The 25,967-nt window shown below is 40.1% G+C and overlaps 4 protein-coding genes across 4 annotated transcripts; 3 read left to right on the top strand and 1 right to left on the bottom strand.

Annotated features, from left to right (window-relative positions):
- The first annotated feature begins 1,321 nt into the window (after window positions 1-1,321).
- rrn3 (RRN3 homolog, RNA polymerase I transcription factor) lies at window positions 1,322-10,265 on the top strand. Its single transcript, XM_083896359.1, has 17 exons — window positions 1,322-1,610; window positions 2,325-2,381; window positions 3,161-3,250; window positions 3,564-3,693; window positions 4,257-4,316; window positions 4,889-4,952; window positions 5,067-5,136; window positions 5,238-5,336; window positions 5,452-5,547; window positions 6,477-6,600; window positions 6,696-6,826; window positions 7,066-7,196; window positions 7,285-7,472; window positions 8,352-8,460; window positions 8,701-8,853; window positions 9,192-9,276; window positions 10,068-10,265. The coding sequence occupies exons 1-17, from the start codon at window positions 1,515-1,517 to the stop codon at window positions 10,215-10,217; spliced, it is 1,833 nt and encodes a 610-aa protein (XP_083752485.1). The 5' UTR covers window positions 1,322-1,514; the 3' UTR covers window positions 10,218-10,265.
- A 922-nt stretch (window positions 10,266-11,187) lies between these two features.
- Window positions 11,188-13,873, bottom strand: LOC310933064 (C-reactive protein-like; the record flags this gene model as incomplete). Its single annotated transcript, XM_083896486.1, has 3 exons — window positions 11,188-11,593; window positions 12,731-12,938; window positions 13,819-13,873. 3 exons carry the CDS (start codon window positions 13,871-13,873, stop codon window positions 11,188-11,190), a joined length of 669 nt encoding a protein of 222 aa, XP_083752612.1.
- Window positions 13,874-15,069: 1,196 nt separating this feature from the next.
- Window positions 15,070-17,059, top strand: tmem220 (transmembrane protein 220; the record flags this gene model as incomplete). The annotated part of the gene is made up of 6 exons (XM_083896484.1): window positions 15,070-15,168; window positions 15,285-15,314; window positions 15,651-15,711; window positions 16,311-16,434; window positions 16,699-16,758; window positions 16,927-17,059. 6 exons carry the CDS (start codon window positions 15,070-15,072, stop codon window positions 17,057-17,059), a joined length of 507 nt encoding a protein of 168 aa, XP_083752610.1.
- A 607-nt stretch (window positions 17,060-17,666) lies between these two features.
- Window positions 17,667-24,291, top strand: sco1 (synthesis of cytochrome C oxidase 1). The gene is made up of 7 exons (XM_083896225.1): window positions 17,667-17,834; window positions 19,660-19,758; window positions 21,412-21,502; window positions 21,602-21,799; window positions 21,905-21,997; window positions 23,683-23,798; window positions 23,935-24,291. Exons 1-7 carry the CDS (start codon window positions 17,679-17,681, stop codon window positions 24,067-24,069), a joined length of 888 nt encoding a protein of 295 aa, XP_083752351.1. The 5' UTR covers window positions 17,667-17,678; the 3' UTR covers window positions 24,070-24,291.
- Window positions 24,292-25,967: the final 1,676 nt, after the last annotated feature.

Below are 25,967 nucleotides of genomic sequence, written 5' to 3'. Positions count from 1 at the left end.
CGTCACACTTTGTATGAGAATAGAGTGTGGACGTTTGACTGCACTTCCATCGGACCTGACTCTACCGTACCATTTTACTCTGGTACCCCAGGGACGGGTGCCAAAGAATGGAACTGGTACTACTGGAAACAAAGCAAAAAACACCCACCGCACTGGACCGTACCAAACTGAACCGTTCCACTTCCGGCCGTAACTGTAAAAAACGCTTTCTAAATGAGTCATGTGAATGGAAACCAGGAAACAGCTCATCAATGTGGATTCAGAGTCATGTCCTGACCTTTTACCGGACACTGTGATCATGTTAGCTTAGAGGATATTGGTTAGTGAAGATGTGTTTATAAGAGAATCTAAATATGTCGTGTGTGAGGTGGTGGATAAATGTGAGCTGGTGACTGTTGTGATCAAAGGTGCAGCAGCAGCCGGCCTCCTTGTCCACACCCATGGTGATAACAAGCCGAGTCTGACCTTTGGAACCAGAGCCTTTATCACAAACCCTTCCCTCTGACTGAGCGCTGTGCGCGGAAGGAACACCTTTAAAAAAAAAAAAAAAAAAAAAGTCAGGATATCATCTTCAAAAATAAGTTTTTACTAAATGAAATAAAATTGTTTTGGGTATAACATGATCTGTTCAAATTCACAATACAGGCTATATGAAGGAGGAACATGTACAATCCGATATGATCCAAAAACAATCACTTTTTTTTCACTATGCACAAAAAGCTGAGTCATGTTGTCAGCTGTTAATGTCGTTGTTGTGGGAGAAGAATATCTGTGACGCAACTGGAGAATTATGCTTTTGAAATGTATGACTGTATGGGATTGATATCACTATTTGACATGAAAAAGGGATATTGGTCCATCCCTAATAATAATAATAATAATAATAATATCATGTGATGATGGTATACATGTCTGCATAACGTTGATCAGATTAAAGGTAAATCACTGCCTTTCATTGATCTTCTCCACAAAATCAACTGTGGCATTATGAGTATTTTATTTTTTATTTGATTCAAGGAAGCAACTCACAACCAAGCGGAAAGGGAACACCCAAAGTATCAAATGATATACAAAAACATCTCATAAACGAAATTATATGGCAGTTATTATTTTTTATTAATTTTATATTATGTTTTCCTTTTTGGGGGGTTATTTTTAATACGTGTTTAATAAATATATCAGTTCCAAAAATGTAGAATGTTCTGTTGTTTTTTTATTATTCTTTTTATAAGGACAACCGGAACCCTCTGTAAGTCCCTGTGGGGAACAATTTCAACGCGACACAGTAGACAGTGGTATTTACATCCGTTAATACGTGCGCGTGTGCGGTTCACTACTAAAAAAGAGAAAAACAGTGTTCAAATCAAGTCTTTTTTTTACCATCGTCAACATTTAACGGTCACGTTCGTACACAAATACAATGAAACGAGCTCGTAGTTTGTTCCTCTATCGTGTCTTTTAGCGTAAAGGGCAGCTAATGTTAGCTTAGCATAAGAACGCTAAATTCGCTCAGTATGGAGGTGGACGGCGTGGACTTTCTGAACAGTCCTGCTCTGAAGACGGTCAGGTTTGGAGGAAGTGTCGCAGAAACCCTGAATAAATACAAACGGGTGAGTGTTGTCAGTCTGTTTTTTTACATGTTTACACTCATAGTCGATATTTTTGTGTTGCCGGCATTTGACAAAAACACGGTCGTTATAAAATGTATGTTTACTTCTCGATCTGCTGGTTCGGTGTTTGCCTTTTAATAGAGCTGAAACGATTAATCGATGAATCGATTACCAAATTAACCGTCAACTATTTTGATAATCTGTTTGAAGCATTTTTCATTATTAAAACAAGATTTCTGATTGTTTTAGCTTCTTAAATGTGAATATGTTCTTGGTTTCTTTGCTCCACATAACAAATAAATCATTAAAACTGAATCTTTTTGGTTTGTGACCAAAACAAGCCATTCGAGAATAACACTGATCAACGGACATTTTATGGACCAAACGATTTATCGATTCATCGAGAAAATAATCAACAGATTAATTGATTACAAAAAATAATTGTTAGTTGCAGCTCTACCGTTTAATTTTTAAAGTGCATATAAACTCATAAGTGGTAACCACACTTTCAAACTTCCCTCCTCGCCTACTTAGAGGGAAGTTTTTATATTATCCATCCATCCACGATCTACCGCTTCATCCTCGCGGGGAGTCAGGACTCTACACTATGATGTGTGTAAAAGGATGAACACTATTGTGTGTTGTGTTGTGTGTTGTGTTGTGTTGTGTGGTGTTTTTTACCATGCCCTCATCACTGTTTCTTCTCATTTGAAGGGAGACATAAGTGATTATGAACTGCTGAAGCATCAGCTGGCTGATCCTGAGATAAAGGTACAACAAAACCTGTGTGTGCGTGCTTGCGTTTCCTTCCCTGGTCTAGCTAGCTCCATGTAAGATATCTTTTCGATAGGTTTATTTTGCATCTTAAATGCATGTTATTAGTAAGCACTGTGATGTAACTGTAAAGCCCAATTTATACTCCTGCGTAAAGTGATCTACGTCAGTTACGCAGAGCCTCTGCGTCGTCTCCGACTGCGTGAAATATTTTCTAAGTGTCCGTCACTCCGTCAAGGGACAACGGAGACGGCAAGGGCTGCGATTGGTCCTCGGCCGGTCTCTGGGCGGCATCAACGGGCATGTGTTGGGTGCCCTGACGATTATTATGCGGTAGCACACGGCGTAGAAGTTCATCAAATTTGCCAGCCCACATTTTGGAAGTACCTGAAGTGGGAAGTGTCCCTCGTCGGTCCAATAAGACTGTTAAATTCGCCTGCCATCAGTCTCGGTACATTTAGTGTACGTACGTACCACCTCTGGACACGTCTCCTCAGTCTGTATCTGTGTTTCAATGTTATTCAGCTGCAACAACAACAACAGTCGTTCTCTCTCGGACACCATCGCTCACTGTAGCCAGAAGCACAATAACGTTGCTTACCCTACTGATCGGGTGGGAAATTGCAGTTTATATCCGACACTACAACGGAGAACTATGATGGGTCTCCGTGGTTACGCTATTGGATAACGCATTACGCAGTTGTAGGGTTATAATGTGGGTTTAAGCATGTAAGGACAGTAAGTACTGACAGTCTCTCTCCCTCTCTCTCTCTCAGGACGCTCAGATCATCAGCTGGCTGCAGGAGTTTCGTGGTTGTGTGACTCAGCTCACCAAAGACCACGAGCAGCTCATCTACACCGTCCTGGTGAGTGTCCGTCATAAGACTTTTGTGCACCACGTTTAGAGCTGAAGCAATTAGACTATGCTAGCTCCAATTCAATAAAACTTTATTTGTAGAGCTGTATGTTGTACTGTGTCGCTTGGCAATATATTGATATTATGTTATATTAGATTTTTATGTAAGATCATGTAATGCAGATCATAAAGAGTAGATGTGTATTAACATTGTATGGTAAAGAAAACATTTCCTGAGTTATAAGGAACGACCTGTGTGCAGCTTTATTTCTGCATATATCTTATATTTCCTTGTGTCTGTGTATGTGTGTGTGTGTGTGTAGAGACTTCCATGGGTGGGCCGCAGCCAGGCTGTGGTGGAGGAGTACATGACCTTCCTCAGTAACCTGGTCTCAGCGCAGACAGTGTACCTGTGCGCTTGCCTCAAGATGGTGGTCTCCCATTTCACTCCCAGTACGTCTCTCAGATTAATATCTTTAGATAATCTTATCCGTCATCGACGGATTTCTGAAGTTAGAGCCTCAGCGTTTGTGTTTCTGTTGACTTTTCCCACATTGTCATCATTGTGCGTTTTCATGTTTGTGTGTGTGTGTGTGTATTCCGTCACTGTTGTACCGTTCGTACCTGTGGGTTAATTCATATCATAGTACTTTAGATTACTAAATCAATCGTCAACTATTTTCAATAAATAGGTCTTATAGAGATTTTTCAGCTTCTTTAAATGTGAATATTTTCCGTTCGATAGTTCATGGACAAAAACAATGACTCGATTAATCGACACATATTATGAAAATAACTGTTAGTTGTGTTCACAAACATGATTTCTTTGTTATTTGGAGCAAAGAAACCAGAAAATACTCTCAGAGAACATGTTTTAATTATAAAAAACTGCTCATTTTCTTATTAACATAGTTGCAGATTTATTTAGTAGTGAATATGTATATATATTATATATAAAACTGTTGATCACAGCCTTTGTTCCAGCCTCATAAAGTGAGTTTTCTTTGTCGTTTCAGAGAGAGTGAGCATCTGTGAAGGAGGAGTGGATATCTCTGATTCAGATGATGAAGATGAAAGTGAGTTCCTCTTTTATAATACAATGTGTGTGTGTGTGTGCACAGGTTTTTTTTGACAGTTTTCAGTGTATTCAGTATTCAGTCGTCCAGGTCACAGTATATTCAGTGTACACCGACAGGATTGTTTCATTTGACCCCTCTTCCACGACGGTCCCAGCTCGCCTCAGCTCGGCACGGTTTAGGTTGGTTTTCCACTAGAGAAAAAGAGTCCTCGCTGCACGGCTGCGTGAAACTGCGGTGACTTCGTTTTTACAGGCGACACACACACACACACACACACACACACACACACACAAGTTTACAGTGTAACTGAATCAGTTCTAATACTGTTTATATTCTGTGTGTTTATATGAGGTTTTGTATATTTGACACTGAGTATATATATACATTTACTACAGGAAAAGTACACAAATTAACCTTTTAAAGTTCGTCCTTGAATGTGACCGTGGGAAAAATGTGTATATGAGTTACAGGTGTTCCATGTTCCGGCATGTGACATCCCATAATGTTAAATATATATATATGTATATGAATTTACACTGCACCGTTTTTGTTTTGTTCTATTTTTAAAGACCTGCCTCGAAACTTTGATCAGTGTCACCAGGCGTTACAGCTCATCACCAGATATGTTCCAGCGTGAGTCCACTCATATACGATTCTCACACTTTTGTCCTATATGTGTGTGTACATATATATATATATATATATATATATATATATATATTCAATTCTTTTTCCTTCTTCTTCCAGCACGAGTCGCTTTCTGATGCCCATAGTACAGGAGAAGTTCCCGTTCATAACAAAGTCCTCCAGAACCCTGGTGAGAGGCTCAGAGTCAAATATACTGTTTTACAAGAAATATTGTTGCATTGTTGTAAACACAGTATTTCCCTGTGTGAACGTGTGTGTCTGTGTGTACAGGAGTGTTACGTCCACAACCTCCTCAGGATGACCGTGTACATACCGTCGGTTCGACGAGACGTGCTGGAGGTGATCATCGAAAAGATGCTCAAGCTGGACGTGAGTTTGTTTCAGCCGCTCATTAACTTCGCGTTTAATATCGGCAAAAAACTAGTCTGTGAAGTTCTGTTCAGCTACCATGATGACTCTGTGTGTGTGTGTGTGTGTGTTTCAGGTGAGTGCATCCCGGTCAGACATCGATGAGGCCGAGGAGAACGCAGAGCAGAGACTCAGAGCAGAGGAGCAGAGTGAGGAGGGCCTCTTTGACATGGTAACAAACAAACAAACAAACAAATACCATTCACACCTGAGACAGCAGCAAATTGTATTTTAAGGGCAAATAAACCCCCTCTTTTCTGAGGTTAACTCCGCCCCAATGGCAAGAAGTTGGCTGAGAGCTGAATGAGGAAGATTGAGGAGCACTATTCGAAATATACACTACCGTTCAAAAGTTTGGGGTCACCTAGAAATGTCCTTATTTTTGAAGGAAAAACACTTTTTTTCAATGAATATAACATCAAATGAATCATAAATACACTCTATACATTGTTAATGTGGTAAACGACTATTCTAGCTGCAAATGTCTAGTTTTTAATGGAATATGTACATAGGTGTATAGAGGCCCATTTCCAGTGTTCTAATGGTACATTGTGTTTGCTAATGGTGTTAGAAGACTATTGGATGATTAGAAAACCCTTGTGCGATGATGTTAGCACAGCTGAAAACAGTTTTGATGGTTCTCCGACGAAAGGGCAAAATTATTATTTTGAATAAAAATCATTATTTCTAATCTTGTCAATGTCTTGACTATATTTTCTATTCATTTTGCATCTACTGCCACAAGGTGGCAGCAGAACCAAGCATTCAGACTTCACGTGTGTTTGCAGGATGGGTTTTGGTACTCTAAGCTCAACATGCTGTAAATCCTGCAAAAAAAAAAAGTGATGCCATTTACCAGGGTCTTTGAATGCATCTTGTTAGCTGGAGTTTAAAATGTTAATTAAGTCATTACGGGCAGGTTATGTGGACGCTGTCCACTGTCTTTCTGTCTCTCCCCGTTGTTTTTGACGTGAGATTCCGCGCACGTTAAATCAAGAGGGAGCAAAGGACGACGTGAAGAAAATGACAAAGACTGACTTTGACTTATATGATCGTTAAAAATGAACCCTGATGGCCTTTCCCTCTCTCTCTCTGTGTCAGGATGAAGATGTGGCTGCAGCTCAACCTTCCAGCTCGACCGCCATGGCCCATCCTGTGGCAGAGAGGCTGGACACTCTGATGGCTGTGATGATGGCTTACATCAAAGATGTCTGTCACCACAACGGTAAATGAGTTTATATCCACTTTAAAATGCTCTTAGTTGACTGTCAGTGTGTCGTCAGTGTGTCGCTCACCACGTGTGTGTGTTGTCCGTCTCAGGCTCTCTTCACGTGGACAGGACTAAGGATCTGTACAGGGATTTGCTGAGCGTGTTTGACAAACTCATCCTGCCGACGCACGCGTCCGCTCACGTGCAGTACATCCTCTTTTACCTCTGCAGCTTCAGAACGGTCAGTGCTGTCATCACCACATTAGCACGTAGCATTTAGCATTGAGCTTTGGTGCGGACCCGAGTGCGATTGATGCTTTCACACACCAACGAAAACGAAACGAACTAGTGTTTTTGGTTCCAATGGATCGTTTGGTGCGCACCAACTGCTGTTGGTGTGAAAGCGCCCTAATATAGTAATTGATGACGCTCATCCTCTCACATGGTTGTACTTCCTTGTCGTCGTGTCTGTGTTTCCAGGCCCTGACAGAAGCCTTCCTGGATCACCTGTGGAAGATCCTGCAGAGCCCGTCCCAGCCTGCTGTCCTGCGTCAGGCTGCAGCTGGATACCTGGGGAGCTTTCTGGCCCGAGCCAAGTTCGTCCCCGTGCTGTAAGTTCACGCGTAGTTTCCTTCTTACTCCTTTCTTCCTCCTAAGGTGCCCACTGATTGTCACACGGTTGTGTCACTTCCTCACCAGCACCGTGCGAGCGTGTCTGGACCTGCTGCTCGCCTGGATCCATCGCTACATCGACGGCCAGGACGGCAGCGGCAAACAGGCGTTCTGTGACATCAGCCTGCACGGACCCTTTTACTCTGCCTGTCAGGCTGCGTTTTACACGCTCATCTTCAGACACAGAGGCATGCTGGAGAGCAACATGAAGAAAGGTACGAGACGCTGTCAAAGAGTCCTGTTCTCTCTCTGCAGCAGTGATTTGATTTGTGATTAATAACGAATTACAGGTCTTTATGAATGGCTCCGAACTTCATTTATGGGAAAAACTGATGGTCCTAATGTATTTTACTGGAAGTTTTATATTTGTTTATACTTTTCTCAGTATATAATAATACTTAAAGGTGCATTATGTAATAAATCTAAAGCAACTGGCCATAAAATCCTCCTAATATGTCACAGAGACTCAGGAATAATGTTCATATAACAAACTGAACTCACCAACAACAACAGTACAGACTAAATATTTGCATAAAATTTTTTTTTTTGCAGACTGCAAATCATGTTTATGTTTTGAAATCATGTTTTGGCATGTGGCGCCACCTACCGCCGTCTACCAATCATTGCAGTCAGTAGAGTCTCAGCTGCCGAGCAACCACGCGTTGCCAGTTACGTCAGAAAACGAAACCTAAAAGACCTCGGTGTTTTGAATTTGAATGTAGTAACCGTTTTTGGCCACATTCTTACATATGGCGCCTTTAACATTAAAAGAGAGTCCTTACTGATATCATCTGTAGGCAACAATTACTGAGTTCTAACTCAGACGATTAAAATCACCTTTTTAAAACAATACACCTGAAATAAGTGGTTCAGGTTTGGTTTAGTTTAAACTTAAATTGACCTCAACGTCATTATACTGAGTTTTCTGTACTATGACATCATAATGTAGCATGTACTATGTCTGTGTGATGATGTCATAATGATGTGATGCTAATGCTACGTAGCAGACAAACTATGCTCTGTTAAAGGTGCAGTAAGCAGGCAGTTTTGTTGGCAGTATTCAATAATTGTGTGTGTGTGTGTGTGTGTGTCAGGTCTGGAGTACCTGCAGAGTCTGAACCTGGAGCGTGTGGTCATGTGTCAGCTGAACCCTCTCAAAGTCTGCCTGCCTGCAGTCACCAGCACGTTTGCAGCCGTCACCAGGTGAACTCACTCATGCCGTCGGTGTCGATTGTTTAGCTGAACTTGCGGGACGTTTAAATATGATCGTTTTTGTCCTGAGCTCCTCCCATCACACGAGCTTCAACCAACATTCATGTTTCATATGCGCAAAAGGGATCATCTCCATATTAAAGTCCTGTATATGTCTTTGAATACTTCATTACATAATGATGATGAAGGACTTTGATAAATGATGTCCACCTCCTGGTTCTTGTGTTGCAGGAAGTATCAGGTGGTTTTCTGCTACACCATCATAGAGAGGAACAACCGCCAAATGCTGTCTGTGGTGCGCAGCTCTGCGGGAGGAGACTGTGTGACCACCAACACCAACCCTCTGGACAGCTTCTTCCCCTTTGACCCTTACCTTCTCAAGAGGTTCACTCACTCAAACATCGCTGTTATTGTCGCTCATACACACAGCGTAGCAAACACGACTACAGTTCTCTGTATATGACTGATCATAGAAGTAGCTGTGTTTGTGTGGCGAGGTTTACTAAAGACACTTAAAGTGAGATAACTTTTACTTCATTAATCTAGTGTTCCATATAGACCACAGTTTTTGGTTTCATGCTGGTAATTAAAGCTTGTGAGCTGTAATCTCTTTTTAATCTCTCTCTAATCTATTTTTCTTTTTAGTCCAAAAAACTTACTAACTAAAATAACTGTTTTTGCAGTGTGGTGACCTGTGTGTGTGTTTGTGTGTGAATACCCAGGTCTGGTCAGCTGGTGGAGCCGCTCTACCAGGTGTGGGAGGAGCTTGCAGACATGGGCGTGGCTCCTGCGAAGACCGACGCACAGGTGAGGGGACACGTGACGACTGTGTGACACACACAGTTGAACCCGTCACTAATAATTATTCACATTTTCGTGTCCACTTCCTGTCCCGATTTGTTCTGCGCACGTCGGAAGTACGACGACTTCCTGTTAAAAAGATGTGTGCCTGGTTTGGGAATTTTAAACCAAATGATGATTTATTTATATTATTATATTATATATAAGTTTTTAGTAGTTGTATAATAAAATACTTTTTTGTGCGTGTGCTGGACACTAGTTAAGCGCACGTTAACGCACGGTGCGCGTGACGTCATGTTTACGTGCCGCGACAACGGAGTCCAGGCACCGTTTACCAGTTAGCTCCGTTAGCTCCTTTAGCGCCGTTAGCGCGCCTACAGTCAAACTGGAGCGGTGTGTACCCGTGTACTGCGTACGTGTGCCTCTGTTTTTAAAGTTTAGCGTTACTTTAGAGACTTATTTTAACAATCGGGAGTCACGTAAACATGTCGTCACGCGCATCTTTTTCCAGTCAGTCGTCATGGAAACGCGTCGTGTTATCGTTGACGCCGTTAACCGTCGCTATCGGGTTAGCGAGCCCAGCACTAATTTTTTACATTTTATTTATTATTCCTATCAAATAAAAAACACTATATTTTACAGACCCGGACTTTATTCTCTTCATACACTCAGCTGATCTTACATCACTTCCTTTTAAATCGTTAAACCTCCACAAAGAGGAGCTGCAGTCCTGCCTCCTGATTGGATAAGACGGTGATCTCTGACCGTGGTCTGTTGTCCCTCTCTGTGTCCGTCAGAGCGTCAAAGAGGACGAAGACGACTTCCTGTCTGGTGAGACGCTGCAGGGCGACGGCATCGTGGGAATGACTCCGAGCTCCTACGACTCCAACCTGCGCAGCCCGAGCAGCGTGGGTTCGCCGCCCTTCGTCTTCCAGAGAACTCTGTAGTCGTCGCACGCCGACGCAGTACGATGACTTTACTTAAAAAAACAAAAACTCCCTGCTCTTTTTTTATCTGACAATCTCTCAAAAAATCATGTGATGTTTTGTAAAAAAACAGAGAAAAAGAAGAGCTCTACAAATATGTCAGATAAAGGTTGTGTTAATCTGACAGTGTAGCAAGCAGTTCACTTTTTATTATTATTATTATTATTCTATTTAGATATACTGTATGTTTGTAAATATAAAAGTTATTTTACAGTAGCCTTTGGCCCACTACACTTTACTTACTGTATATATTCTGAGAATAAAGTCATGGAACTGCACCGTCAACATGAGTTCATCATCATCATCATGTGTCTCTGTTAAAGGTAATAAACGCACACAGACAAGAACATAAATATGTTTCATTCCATAAATAAATACCAAAAAAAAGTCAGATTTATGTATATTTTATGTATTTAGTTATGTAATAGTTATATTTATTTCTTTTAGGGGTATATTTATTTATTTATGTTTTTTTTTTATGTTTTTTTTATTTCATAGCTATATTTATTTGTTTCAGGGGTATGTTTATTTATTTATGTTTTTATCTATTTATTAATTTATTTCAGTTTTTATTTATTTATTTCATAGCTATATTTATTTCAGGGTTGCATTATTCATTTCAGTTTTTATTTATTTATTTATGTTTTTATTTATCAATTTTGACTGAGTTGACTCTCCATAATTGGAAATGAGTGAATTCCCTGGATACAGTGTATGTGTCATATATATACTGTGCATATTCCACGACAAACATCACAGTCATCGTCACCATAAAACAGTTTTTATTGAAGAGAATTACAGTGATATCCTTTCTTAAAGGGACAGTTCAGAGTTTGTTTTTTTCTACTCTCCCAAACTGAAGATAACGTCAAAGCTGTGAAAGCTCACAAAACCTCAGAGACTCGAACATCACAGTTCAAATGTCAAATGTCTACAGCTCACGTGGAATGACGTTGACCTCTCCTTTAACCTTGAGTTCTACAGTTTCCCAGTCGAAAACGTTGCCCCTGGGCGCCCTCTTCCCTGAGCACATGTCCTGGATGGTGGTCGCCGGCAGCACGGAGTCCCACATGTTTACGTCGGAGATCTCGCCGAGGAAACTCTGATTGGCGTCAAAATCGCCCATGTACGAGTCCGGGTCCTGCCCCACGATGACTTTGCCCCCAGAGCGGATGCTGTGACCTTTCTTGTAGATCTTGGTCACGCTTTTCCTGCCGTCCATGAAGACGGAGGCCGCGCCGGAGCTGGAGTCCCAGGTGATGCACAGGTGAGTCTCCAGAGCCCCGAGCTGAGGCACGTCGAAGAAAACGCCTTCTCCGCTCAGGTAGAAGGACAATCTGAAGGTCACACACACACACACAGAGTCAGGTCATCATGGTACACTACAACTGTGTACTTGTACTCGTTCACAGTATTGTGTCTCAAAGTAGTAATGGTTGTACTAGTAGTTGAGTGTGAGTGTTGTAGTATTTTTGCAGTATTATTGGTAGAAGTCGTAGGACTAGTAGTAATGTAAGTATAGGCATTGTCAGTTCTGATGTATCTGTAGTCGTGGTGTACAGGAGTATTTTAAGTAGTGTTGGCAGTAGTCGTAGTAGTATTGTCAGTAGTAGTAGTAATAGTATTAGTAGTGTCAGAAATAGTCGTAATTTTGTAGTAGTAGTAGTATTGTCAGTTGTAGTAGTAATAGTATTAGTATTGTCAGTAGTAGTAGTGTCAGTAATAGTCATGATTTTGTAGTAGTAGTATTGTCAGTTGTAGTAGTAATATTGTCAGTAGTAATAGTAGTATTGTCAGTAGTAGTAGTAATATTGTCAGTAGTAGTAGTAATATTGTCAGTAGTAGTAATATTGTCAGTAGTACTAGTAGTAGTGTCAGTAGTAGTATTAGTATTGTCAGTAGTAGTGGTAGTAGTGATTTTGTCAGTAGTGGTAATAATTTTGTCTGTAGTAGTAGTAATTGTGTCAGTAGTAGTAGTAGTAATAGTAGTATTGTCAGTAGTAGTAGTAGTGTTAGTATTGTCAATAATAGTATTAGTATTGTCAGTAGTAGTATTGTCTTGAGTAGTAGTATTGTCAGTAGTAATAGTATTAGTATTGTCAGTAGTAGTAGTAGTATTGTCAGTTGTAGTAGTAGTATTGTTAGTAGTAGTAGTAATTTTGTCAGTAATAGTAGTCATTTTATCAGTATTAGTATTGTCAGTAGTAGTAGTATAAGTATTGTCAGTAGTAGTAGTATTGTCTGTAGTAGTAGTATTGTCAGTAGTAGTAGTATTGTCAGTAGTAATAGTATAAGTATTGTCAGTAGTAGTAGTAGTAGTGTTAGTATTATCAGTAGTAGTAGTAGTATTGTATTGTCAGTAGTAGTAGTATTGTCCGTAGTAATAGTAGTAGTAGTAGTAGTGTCAGTAGTTTTAGTAGTGTCAGTAGTAGTAGTGTGAGAACTGTCAGTAGTAGTAGTAGTATTGCGAGTACCTTCCGTCCAGCTCCCTCCACACGTTGAGCTCGTCAAAGTTTCCTGTGCGGTAGGCGAACAGAATGACCTCACGCTCTCCTTTGAGCTCAGTGGAGACTCTCATGCACAGAGTGAAGGCTCTGAGGTTCAGAGGCTTCAGAGGAACCATCTCCACGTAGCTTCTGTCCGTCTCCACCTGGAACACCATGGTCTTTATGACCACGCCCCCTGACACACAGTCAACAACAACAACAACAACATGTAAAACAAGCTTCAGCAGTTCTAGTCTCCGCCCGCCACTGCTCTGCTGCTGCATACACACAAACGCTCCCTCAGTCAGGTCTGATAGCAACAAGCGACAAAAGTTACGTACTGCAGCTTTAAGTCATGTCGACGTACGAGGACAAAACACCACACGCTGTCAGGGAATCTGCTGGAAATGTATTGATTTTAATTGTATGGCCCTACGGAAGACCAACACTGTCAAAATTCATTAACTAAAAATAATTCAATAAATGAATTAATAAATTATGAACTAAACAAACTAAAGTGATTTAAAAAAAAAGAAGCTATTTTCACTTTTATTTATTCAGCATTTTTAATTTCTGTTGTTGTTAAAATATATTAATATAAAACTGACCGATAAAGGACGCAGCAAACACATTCTGTTACGTACTGGAGCTTTATTGCAAAACACCGCACGCTATCTGAGTATCTGCACGTCAGTCTTGGATTTTATTGATATCTCTACGGAAGACCAACACTGCCAAAATTAATTAATTAAAAATAATTAAATAAATTATGAAAGAAAAACTGCAATAATACTGCAATAAATAAATATGTTTTGACATGGAAAGTCTAATTTGGTAATAAATGATGAACTAAATAAACAAACGGACGTCAGTCTTGGATTTTATTGATGTCTCTACGGAAGACCAACAAAATGATTATTAAAATCATTATTATTAAAAATAAATTAATAATATATTCAGATGTGGAAAATCAAATATGGAAGCTAATAGAGGAAGCTTTTTCACATTCATCTAGTCTGTATATTTAAATAAATTTGACTAAAATGACTTTTTTCATAATAAAGTCACAAACGTACCGGTTAGCACCGCGGCGATGGCCACGAGGAAGACGACGACGACTGGAAACCGCATGTTGTCAGACCTGCAGACAGCGAGACAATATTGTTATAATTATTATATTTATAATATCTATAATAACTACATGAGAATAACGAGGTTATTTACCTGCTGTGAAAGCTCTGTGACTGAAGGTCTGAACATCAGAACACTTTTATATCATGACACCGCCCTCCGACCTGTTATCCTCACATGAAATAGTTGTTTACTCTGGATTGTGTCACACCGGCGTCTATAGGACAGACTTAATGATCCAAAGGATCCAGTTTAAACCTGGTAAAAGTAAAGTTTAGTGAACGAGCAAAGCTCACGGTTCAACGTTCAGACTTTTTTTTTTTCCCAGTAACATGATTTTATTTTACCTTAAAGGTGCATTATGTAATAAATCTAAAGCAACTGGACATAAAATCCTCCTAATATGTCACAGAGACTCAGGAATAATGTTCATATAACAAACTGAACTCACCAACAACAACAACCAGACAAAATATTTGCATTAAAAAAATATATTTTGCAGACTGCAAATCATGTTTATGTTTTGCAATCATGTTTTGGCGTTATGTGGCGCCACCTACCGCCGTCTACCAATCATTGCAGTCAGTAGAGTCTCAGCTGCCGAGCAACCACGGGTTGCCAGTTACGTCAGGAAACGAAACCTAAAAGACCTTGGTGTTTTGAATTTGAATGTAGTAACCGTTTTTGGCCACATTCTTACATATGGCACCTTTAAAATCCCTCACACCAAACCCCATAGAGTTCATATGTTATTTTGTCACTTCAGTGTTTGAAATCTTTGGTTCGGATTGACCTCAGTGACACAAAGTGACCACACGAGGCAGCAGTAGACCAGCAGCTCCTGTGTCCCCCGTGAGCTAAAATCAATGATTTTCTCTATGGACTTTGGTGTGGGAGAGTGAGTGGTTTACAAACTTCAGTTTCCTGTTGGAATAAAGGTGTTACATTTTATACATAACATAAGATATTGTAGAATTCAGCCGACATCGATTTTTTATCAAATACAAGTTTGCTAATCACTCACTCTCCCACACCAAAATCCATAGTTTCCTGTTTCCTGGCGGCGCCGCGATAGAAATCAAGCAAACCCTCAGTGTTTTGGGAAAACGGGCACGCGCGCGGGATGTGCGCCTGCTTCGCTGTATCTTCACGTGCCGCAGGCCCGGGCGGGGACACGACAGCTCAGGCAGGAAAACATGGGAGAAGTTCGTCAAAGTCCGACTTGGCTTTTCGCGATTTGGCGATTGTGTAACGTTTTAATGTCGATATTCTTCGCCCTCGCCACGTACGTACAGGTGAGTTAGCTCCCGAGTTAGCTACTGAGTCCTGAGCTAGCGGTTTGTTTTTAACTGTTTGATCCTTGATCAATTATGATCGATAACCTGACATCGCTGTGTGTTTTCGGCCTCAGATCAATGATCCAGACGCGGGTATGTGGATGGTAAGTTCACAACACTCAGTCGCTCAGACTCTTTGTAATATTAGTTTTTTTTTTTTAAATAGCCGTGTTTTATCGCCCAGCTGTTCAAGCTGTTCAACTCTTATTTTGAAGGCCAGGGTGAAAGGAAGTGACGTGATTGTGTGTGTGTGTGTGAAAAAGCAACAAGTCTCGTTTCAATGAATCTCTTACCTATCACTTCCGTTCACCGTGGCCTTCAAAATAAGAGCCACTGGCTTGGGCGACAACAACTTTGTGTATAAACTAGTTTCACTTGATATTTACTGCGATGTGTTTGTGTTTTTATGTGTTTTCTGTGTTTTTCTGTGTTTTCATCAGGTGGGTTATGGAGTTCCTTCACTCCTCTGTGCTTTGATCAGCTGGAAACCTCGTGCTTCAGGTACAAACTCACCTGAACTTTACTTGGGTTAGGGTTAGTTTTTACGTTTTTACCTGAGCTAGAAAATTCAATAGTAAATCACTCACAAAATAAACGACAAATCGATAAAAATGTTCATGTTCATTTTTTTGTCAGTTTGCACTATTCTCTAGTTTCATAACAAGCTCGGGGTTAAAGTGCAGTTTCCCTGTGCTGCAAGCGCCATCTAGTGGCTGTATCGTGTCTGTGCAGCTCAGAGAACAGATAAGATAAAACAAATCTTTTACGTTTATTTTAAAATGTATATTTTCATATTGACGTGTTATTCAAGTATATTTTTTAAATATTACATTTTATTTTTATGTGATTATTATAATTTTTTTATTATTATTCTATTTAAAAAAAAAAAATTCTGAATTAACAAGATTTTATTAGATATTATTAATATATATAATTCTGTTTTCCTGAATGAATGAGACTTTATTTGTAAAAAAAAAAACCCAAAACAACAACAACCAAATAACACATGTTCATTTTTTCTGGTCTGATTCCATTGTTGGTGCTTTCTGTGCATAAAGTGTCTTTAATCATTTTAATGACGTGCAGTGATTTCTCTGCAGAATGGTTAGTGTGGCGACGCGTGGCCGATCTCCACGTCATGATCTGCAGCGGCGTCGTGGTCATGTTGGGTTGGAGAATCCACAAAGAGCAGATCACGCAGATCCTCCATGAGGAGGAGGGCAGGTAAAAAAACAACAACACCACAGCTCACTTTCTATAAAACACATTTTTTTCCTGAATTAACAAAAAATGTTCTTCTTTTCTGTTTATATATAAAATAAGTGCCCCCCTTTTTCTCATTTAAAAATAAAAAAATAATTAAAACACATTTCTGACTATTTCATTTTGTTCTATTTCTAAATATATATTCAATTGTGTGAGTCTCAGTGACTTAATTAAATCGCATTTTAAAAATGATTTAAATCCATATTTTTTTCCACCTCATAGAGAATTCTTTGGTCTGTTGTTGACGTCCGTGTGGCTTCTGCTGTGTCGACACTCTGGAAGGTAAATACATCGATAAATCAATACATACATTCCTGAACCGACAGCACGTTTACCTTTAAAATAAGTGTCTTCTGTTTTTCTGGATTAAGTTTTTGCCATTAAAAAAACCCCCCAAAACAATTAAAAATAATGTCTAATGACACATGTGGTTCCTCTCTCCTCTGTCAGAAGTGAAGTGGGAAAAGTGCGAGTCTTCACGGCCGTGGCCATCACCGCGTTCCCCTTCATCACGTGGCTTTATTACCACGTCAACAAAGAGCTGAGGTCCGCGTGGCCGTCGCACTGTAAAACAGCCATTTAGACGCCGTCAGGGACCAATTTATGACTGAAATCCTCTGTGGACCAAACTTTGCTGCTTAAATAAAAGTGTTTTTGTTGTTGTATCATCACATACAAACATTATATGGTGCAATGAAACGTTATCATTGTGTATTTCTCTGAAGTTTACAAATAATAAATAATTAAAGAAATCATGGGATGTTTTTCTTTTTTTTTAACCAAAATATTTGAATAATTTGGTCAAAACTATAAATATATAGGAAACTACGAGATATAGAAACCATTATGGGGTGAAAAATGTAACCATGCGTCTCATTTGTTTGTGAAAAGACAATAAATGTATCTTTATTATTATTTATTTTAAAAAGTATTATGGGTCTTCATGGTCGCCACTTCTCATTTTAGCCTTTATGGGGCAGCAGAGCGTAGTATGACTTGGGAGGATCGTAGAAGAAGACGTCCTTCCTCACTCTGATTTGGGATCAGACTTTAACATTTGTAATAATCTACTACGACTCTGAATCACTGACCTGAGAACAGCAGAGCGAGTGTGTGTGACGTACTTCCTGTCACTTTTCGCGATTCGTTAACGGGACACCGGCTTCCTTCCTTGTGCGAGTGAAAGTGCAGCAGGTTCAAACATGGCTCAGTGCGGTGTGTTGTGTCACAGACTGTTTCACACTTATGTTAAAAACGTACACAAATGCAGCGCCAGATTCACACACACCGCAGTGCGATGGGAAACCCGACCGAAGAACGCGCTGTTGTCACCGCGGAGAGAAGCCCACTGCTGCCTGGTAGGTCAAAGCTAAAAGTTAGCCACCGCTGTCATTCACCAAACACCAAACCTCATTGAGAAATGTGACAACTTGGCGTAAGCTTTAGTGGCGACGTGTTTAGCCACGACATTTAGTCTTTAATTCGATAATCAATTGGTTGAGTACTTTAGAGGATAATGTTCGTCTAATTTATCCGCGAGTAACTCGGGTGCTGTTGCCGGGCAGGTCAAAGCTAGCCTGTATAGTATAGATATCACTTTACACCTAAGCCCATTCGCATAATTGCACATTTAGCGTAGGCTTCGTTAGCTACGAAGTTTTAGCTTTCACGCGACAACGGATCTGTTGAATTATTTAGTAGAAACAGTTCGGCTAACAACAACTTAGAACTACTGCTACACGGCAGGTTAAAGCTAGCCACCAAACCCCATTCTGATTACTGACAATTTAGCGTACGCGTTAGTAGCAAGGCGCTATCCACGACCTTTAAGTTAAAGTACTTAAACAGGACTGTTGGGTTTATTAGAAGAAACAATTCGGCTAGTCTTTCAGCTACTAAAATAATTAAAAAACCCTGCAGTGCATGCTAATATTCTGTGGCAACTTTTAACACCAAACTCCATTCGGATCACTTATAACACCAAATGTATTTTGTATGTTTTTAACTGTAATGTTGCTGAGCTGTTATCTGTTTTTTGATAATTGTCTGTAATGTCTAGTATGTTTTATTGTGCTCTGAACATCCTGCACAGGGATCACAGGTGCAAATTAGCTGTTTAGCTAACCCTGGTATAGAACCTGTTCTATACATGGTCCCTGTTAACAAAAACCAATAAACTAAACTAAACTTGCCATATGTATTAGTTGCGGGACATTACCAATGGGTTTTAAAATAAAATACGACGACAAACCTGCTTATATTTAGGTATTAGGTATTAGGTATATAAGGTATAGGTATATATCGGCTATAAGCCATTCAAACCACTGCTCCTTGACGGGTTAAAGGTGCCATATGTAAGAATGTGGCCAAAAACGGTTACTACATTCAAATTCAAAATACCGAGGTCTTTTAGGTTTCATTTTCTGACATAACTGGCAACCCGTGGCTGCTCGGCAGCTGAGACTCAACTGACTGCAATGATTGATAGGCGGCTGTAGGTGGCGCCACATGCCAAAACATGATTTCAAAACATAAACATGATTTGCAGTCTGCAAAATATTTTTTTGAATGCAAATATTTTGGCTCTACTGTTGTTGTTGGTGAGTTCAGTTTGTTATATGAACATTATTCCTGAGTCTCTGTGACATATTAGGAGGATTTTATGGCCAGTTGCTTTAGATTTGTTACATAATGCACCTTTAAAACTCACTGATATCCTAAAGCGAACAATTTGGCAATTAAACGTACGCATTAGCAGCCAGGCGTTAAAATAAGCTTCTCAGGGGGAACTGTTGAAATTGTTAAAAGGAACAGTTCGTCTAAGGTTATCGGCCGACGATTAACTGAACACCGCTGTCTGACAGGACAAAGCTGGTTAATGTGCTGTGCAGTGGCTGTCATTTCATACCAAAGTCCATTAAAATAAATGACAGTTTCACAAAGCATTAGTCTAGCTGCACTCAAATTTCATGGCAGAAAAATGTAATGGATCATTTACAGCCGCTTTTTAATGTGTTTAATAATTCAGAATCAGAGATCTCCAGTTTCTCTCCGTGAAACTACCTTGTTCGATGGAGTTTGGCTTCAAGCCTTGTTACTGAAATGGCACAGCCTTAATAAATGTGGACGTGAGTCCTTAAATGTAACCCGATCTCTTTTCTTCCTGTGTTTAATCATTGACAGGTAAACGTGAGTCAGTGGCACACCTGCAGACCAACACGCAGAGCTTTTTCCTCCACGCTTCCACCACCGCCATCAGGGGGTGAGCCCAAGAAGTCCGGGGTCAGTGACCAGAGTTTTACAAAAAAGTCAGTTAAAGACAGAGTCGAGGGTTTCGGCCCCTATTATATTATTACTTTATTATTACTATTATTACTATTATATTAATATTGTGAGACATGTTTGTGTGTGTCACCAACTAAAATCTATGTCGGGCTAAGTTGGACAGACTTTTCAGGAAACAGGAAACTGAAAAAACGTAAAACAGTCACTCTCCCACACCAAACCTCATAGAGAAAATCAGTGAGGAGGGACACAGGAGCTGCTGCCACTGCTGCCTCGTGTGGTCACTTTGTGTCACTGATGTGAATCTGAACAGAGGATTTCAAACATTGAAGAGACAAAATAAGACATTAGAACTTAGTGATGGAGGCAGCAGTGGATCAACAACTCCTGTGTGCTGTGATGTTAAATCAGTGATTTTCTCTATGGGGTTTGGTGTAGGGAGAGTGAGCGGTTTGCGTCAGTTTCTCATCAACTGAAGGAAGAGTGTACACTTAAAGACGGGGCCTTGCAAAATTAAAAGCTTAATTATTCAATCAAATTCAATGTCATAATGTTATATATTGTTAATGTTTAATATGTGAGCCACTTAACTATGGTGTTGCAGTTGTCAGGGTGGCCGTGGGTCCTTAAAAAGTCTTGAAAAGTCGTAAATCCATTTCCCTAAAAAAATAAGGCCTGAAAAAGTATTAAATTGTCTTAAATTCAGATTGCATGGGTCTTAAATATTTGTGTCATGTCACCGCGAAAATGCAGTCAATCTGTTCTGCTTGTTCTTAAAAAAAAATTTATTCTGGTAGCCGCTGCGTTGTCTCTGGGCTGGTTCAGAGGCTGTAACGGTACGCACTACGCACCGTTGGGTGACGAGTGAAAGATGAGACGCAGGGACAAAAGCGTCATTAAACCATGTCCACAGAAAGGTCAGAAACTCAGCTAAAAGCTCATATAAACCATTCTCATGTTCACCAAACACAGTTAAAACACCGATGGATCAAACCCGCAGGGGCGGAAAAAACCCGTTATACTGCACACGTTGAAAAGCGGCACCGGAGCGTCAGCGTGATTTTGTAAACCGCGGATAATTCACAGATTTTTATCACTCTACGAACAAGATTGACGGATCCAGCCCCAAAATAAGAGCAAAACAACAACTGACTTTCAAGAAGTACAAGCAGAAATGTTGTCTTACCTTTGCTGTTTATCAAAACAAGCACTTCTAATGAAGAACTACACTTCCCAGCATGCTTTGGGGACAAATCCCAGTCTGATTGATCATTTACTTATTATTTTGTTACAGAAAAGAGAGAAATCTTTGGTTATTTATTTATTTATGTTAAAATCTGTTCCAAAATATTTGTTATTAAATGTTACATTAATTTGCTTTATAAGTAAATGTTTAAATAAAAGGTTTTAAAAAAAAATTAAAAAAAATCATGGAATGTATCGAATCGTGGGTCAAAAATCGTGATACAAATCGAATCGTGAGTTTGTGTATCGTTACAGCCCTAGTGGACACCCTGAGTTTTGCACATAAGTTGCTCAGTAAATGTTTGATTTGTTCTCTTGATAATTCTTTTCTGTAGATTTAAGATAAAATGACTATGATTAAACCCTAAAAATATCCCTCTGTGTGTGTTTGTCACCTCTGTGAAGCCTGTGACGTGGAAATCTTTAGCGATAACCTTTGCTATCGGAGGTGTTGCGTTGGCAGCGATGAAGTATTTCAAAAAAGAAAAGGAAGAAAGTAAGAATTTTTTTTTTACAAACTCAAACTGACTCATTTAAGTCATGATGACTGTTAACGAGAGAGAGAAAGAAACTGTGATTCTCCTTGATGCCGCAGTGCTGGAGAAAGAGAGGAACAAGTCGATCGGTCGGCCGGCGCTCGGAGGTCCGTTCTCGCTCGTCGATCACAACAACAAACCGGCGAAGAGCGAGGACTTCCTGGGTCAGTGGGTCCTCCTCTACTTCGGCTTCACGCACTGTCCCGACATCTGCCCGGACGAAATAGAGAAGATGATCGAAGTCGTGGATGAAATCGGTAAAAATGGATCATCTTCTTTTTGTTGTTGTTGTTGTTGTTGTCAAACGACGACTTTTTAACACACTCGCAGTCTCAAACGTCACGTCTGTGTTTGTCTGACAGATGCGATAAAGTCTCTTCCGAACCTGACGCCTCTCCTCATCACCATCGACCCCGTCAGAGACACACCAGAGGCCATGGCCGCTTACGTCAAAGGTACGAAAACAACGTAACCTCACACCTGTTTTTATATATATATATATATATACTGTATCTGTGTAGTTATTATAATAACAGGAGTTTTCTGCTTGAACTTTAGTCTGAGTGTTTACATAGTGAAAGGTGTGTGTGTTCAAATAAAGAGAATCTAACCTCATAGCGTAGTAGAAGCTCATATTAAAGGCACAGTGTGTAACGTGGAGGAGGGTTTAACATCAGACAAGTGTGTAGTTATATTCAAATCAATACCGTTGGGTTTTTGTAGCATTAGAACACTGGGAAACACTGGGATTGCACTTTCTCGAGTTATTGTTTTACGTTTTGAACGACCGATTAATCCACAATTGTCCTTGTTAATGAATGAATACATCTTCAGTGCTTCTTTGAACCTACAGTTTCCTATGTAATAATATAGACTGGTCTAGACCCAGATGACTCCCATCATCCTCTTTTGTCAGTGAATTTCCACCAGAGATTTAAAGCTCCCATAGAACGGAAGTACCAATTAACGCTAATGTTTTTTTTGGTGCGTATCTGCACCCATTACCTCGTTTAAGAAGCCCTGAAGGTTCTAAACAAACAGTTCAGCCACTGCTGAGAACGCTATGTTTTATTGTAATCTCGATCTCGCGAGATCTCTGGAAAAATAAAAACCTGGTCTGGTTACGTAAACGGCATTTATCCTGAACTGCAGATCCTCCTGCTCCGGGAAAATCCGGGAAAATCCGGTTGCGTACATTGAACCGCAGAAGAAGAATAACGTCCTTTGTGATGGTGTTTCACGAGCGACAGTGTCTTCTGTCGTAAAAGTGACTGTGGCGTGGAGTCGTGACAAAGCCATTTTTAAACATAGTTAAAACAATGTTTTGATAACGAGTTGCAGTACATCCACTGTTCCAGAGGGGGGAGCTGCACCTCTGAGAGCTGGTGTGTCACTTCCAGGTATTGGCCAATCACAACACAGTTCTGTCTTCTGGGGGTGAGATTTCAGTCTGACGAGAGCTTCAGTGAGGAGAGATTTCTATCGGCTCGTTTACAGCAACTAGGAGGTTTTTGAGCATAAAAACAAGTTAACGTATGTAAGTAGACCTCCATAACTAACATATATGTGCAACAGGACCACTCTGTGAGCCTTAAAGTCCTGAGGTCTAAGACTCTGTGTGATAGAAACAGGTTCATTCCTGCTCCTGTTACTCTTTAGAATAAGTCTTATTAATTTATGTTTTACCTTGTCTTATTTTTTGGATGACTGACTTATTTGTTCATGTGTTGTGCTGTTTTAAGCCATTTCAATCGCATTGTTGTACAGTTTGCGTTTAGTCCGTGTACAGTACCTTTGTTTGGTGGGCGGGGTGGAGTGGCACGGTTCGTAGTGGCACGGTCCGGTTTGGTACGGTCCCTGTTTTTATGTGTGTTTTCTTTAGGAACGGGCCCAAAATAACCAGCTCTGACTGTTCCATTCTTTGGCACCCTTCCCTTGATTACAATGGTACAGTCAGGGTGGAGCTAGACGAGCGTACTATTGTTTTTGGGGCTGGTTATTTTGTTATTTCTCCTAATGGAAATGCGAAACGTTGCGTGCCATACTGAGCCGCTCCACTCCTAATACCTTCCTCCGAAACAAATCCATCTATGGGTTTGAAATAAAGTCACCCGAAACCTGATGATAACGTTCTTTTCAGAGTTTTCTCCGAAGCTGATTGGCCTGACGGGAACAACAGCGGCGGTGGAGCAGGTCTCCAGAGCCTACAGAGTTTATTACAGTCAGGGACCAAAGGATGAAGACAACGACTACATTGTGAGTTATAAAAGTGGCTCCGTTGCTGCTTTCACCACATTTAAAAAAAAATTTTTTTTAAAAATCATTTTACGTCATGGATTTGGTCCCCTCCAGAGGAGAAACTGTGTGAATTTCGTCCTCTCGTTGACTGCAGGTTGACCACACCATCATCATGTACCTCGTGGGTCCAGACGGAGACTTTGTGGAGTATTTTGGACAGAACAAACGGAACGTGGAGATCAGCAACTCCATAGCAGCGCACATGAGGAAGTACAAGAAGGAGAAGTGAGACGGACGGTCCTCGGGTGTCTCTGGTCCACTTTGTTCATCACTGCAGCTCTGTTTTATAATGGCACTTGTTATTTATTTTGGAGCAATTATTATATCAAAACTTCAGGGAAACACATCTTAAGCCCTTTGATCTCGAGCTCCATGACTGTTGTTGTCGGTCGGTTTGGAAAAGACTGAAAGTCCTTCGCGCTCGAAACACCGGTGTCTCCGATGTCCGGGGTCAAAGGAGACAGAAATACCCGTAGATTAATGTACATCGAGAGACATTTACTGTATTTTATTGGTTTTATGTGTGCTCGACAGGCTGTGTATGTGGTTTTACATGAAGCAAAACCTGCATTTTTCAAAAATACCTGACATTAATATGAGGGAGAACAGACGTGGATGTGCTGCTGAATCAAGAAGAAATCTTAATTCCCGATTGACCTTATTGTGCAGCTTTTACGCCGCAGCAGAACTTTGACAGAGAAACGGGTGTCGTGTGTGTCAGTCGGCTGACGGTTGATTTAAGTGAAAGACTTTAACGGAACGGGAATGTTTTTGATCATCGGCCGCAAATAAGACGAGAATGTGGAGGTAAATCACTTTTCCCTCTGTCTGTAAATAAACCTTAATGCTGCGTTCCATTAACATCGGAACTGGAGTGACTTAAAAAAAAAAAAAAAGTGTTTGTTTTGTCTTTTTTAAATTTGCCCTGAAGCAGGTCCACGTCTCTGCAGATGAGCCTCTAATCCTGATGCACCGACCGTCCTCAGATCTATTTTTCCACCGGCGTTGACCCATCAGCCTCTTTCCCAGCGGAACCAGCTGATGAGGATTTGCTCTTTCTTGTTCCGTGACCCTGTGTGACCTCTTCATCCCGCAGCCTCCTCGCGGTCAAACGTCCACATTTGCTGCCGCGTTGGAGACGCGTCCACACTGTAAGTCCTCGTCAGCTGTTGCCAGCTGTTACCTTCAAATGACTTTAAGAAGCTGTTAAATCAGCGATTAGCCTGGGAGGAAAATGCAGCTCTATTCCCTCTTTATTAGAAAACTAAGGAAGATGATTAGGGCCACATGTGAGAAAGTCTTTGGAAACCAAATTAAAGGTCAGAATGTAACTTTAATCTCAGAATTCAGGCTCTTTTTATTATTGTTTCCCAAAAATGTTTAAGAAGAAAAAATCTAAACAAACGAATGGCTAGCCACAATTACCTACTGGCTAACTCACTGTTGGCTTATTGTACAGCTAGCATGTTTTTGTTTGAATAAAAAGTAGAAATTCTTGCTAGCTAGCCACATAAACCTACTTTTACAAGTCACTGTTAGCTTATTGTACAGCTAGCTTGTACTTGTTTGGGTAAAAAGTAGAAATTATTGCTAGCAAGCCACATTAACTACTTTAACAAATCAATGTTAGCTTATTGTCAAGCTAGCTTGTTCTCGTTTGAATATAAATGACAAATTCTTGTTAGCTAACCACATTAACCTACTTTCTAACATGCTCTTAGCTCATTGTCCAGCTAACTTGTTCTTGTTTGAATAAAAATACAAATAAAATAAAAACACAAATTCTTGCTAGCTAACCACAACTGACTTTTTAAAACGTGTTGTTAGCTTATTGTCCGGCTAGCTTATTCTTGTTTGGGTCAAAAAGTGGAGATGTAAATAAAAATACAAACTAAAATGTTAAAGATGACATGGACAGCTATAAAAAGAAGATGGGAATATCAGAATCTAGTGTGTAATATTATAATAAAGTAAAAGTATAAAAAACATAAAAGATGACGTAGTGATAGATTAAAAAAATATATATTATTCCATGTCATACTCCGTCATCGTGTATGAAGAAGTCTTTAATTTTCTCAGGACGTTCCAAAAATATACGGACTCTGTGCAGACATTTGTCTTGACTTT

The sequence above is a fragment of the Microchirus variegatus genome (assembly GCF_963457635.1).
Source record: "Microchirus variegatus genome assembly, chromosome: 10".
In the NCBI taxonomy this organism is placed as follows: Eukaryota; Metazoa; Chordata; class Actinopteri; order Pleuronectiformes; family Soleidae; genus Microchirus; species Microchirus variegatus.
The sequence above is the reverse complement of the archived record's forward strand: the minus strand, read 5'-3'. Positions and strand labels throughout refer to the sequence as shown.

Coding starts and splice junctions, on each gene's coding strand:
- rrn3 (XM_083896359.1), top strand. CDS start 1,515: ATGGAGGTGGACGGCGTGGACTTTCTGAACAGTCCTGCTCTGAAGACG. Junction 3,694..4,256: donor GGTCTCCCATTTCACTCCCA/GTACGTCTCTCA, acceptor TTGTCGTTTCAG/AGAGAGTGAGCATCTGTGAA. Junction 5,548..6,476: donor AGGAGGGCCTCTTTGACATG/GTAACAAACAAA, acceptor TCTCTGTGTCAG/GATGAAGATGTGGCTGCAGC.
- sco1 (XM_083896225.1), top strand. CDS start 17,679: ATGGCTCAGTGCGGTGTGTTGTGTCACAGACTGTTTCACACTTATGTT. Junction 17,835..19,659: donor GAGAAGCCCACTGCTGCCTG/GTAGGTCAAAGC, acceptor AATCATTGACAG/GTAAACGTGAGTCAGTGGCA. Junction 19,759..21,411: donor GTGAGCCCAAGAAGTCCGGG/GTCAGTGACCAG, acceptor ACCTCTGTGAAG/CCTGTGACGTGGAAATCTTT.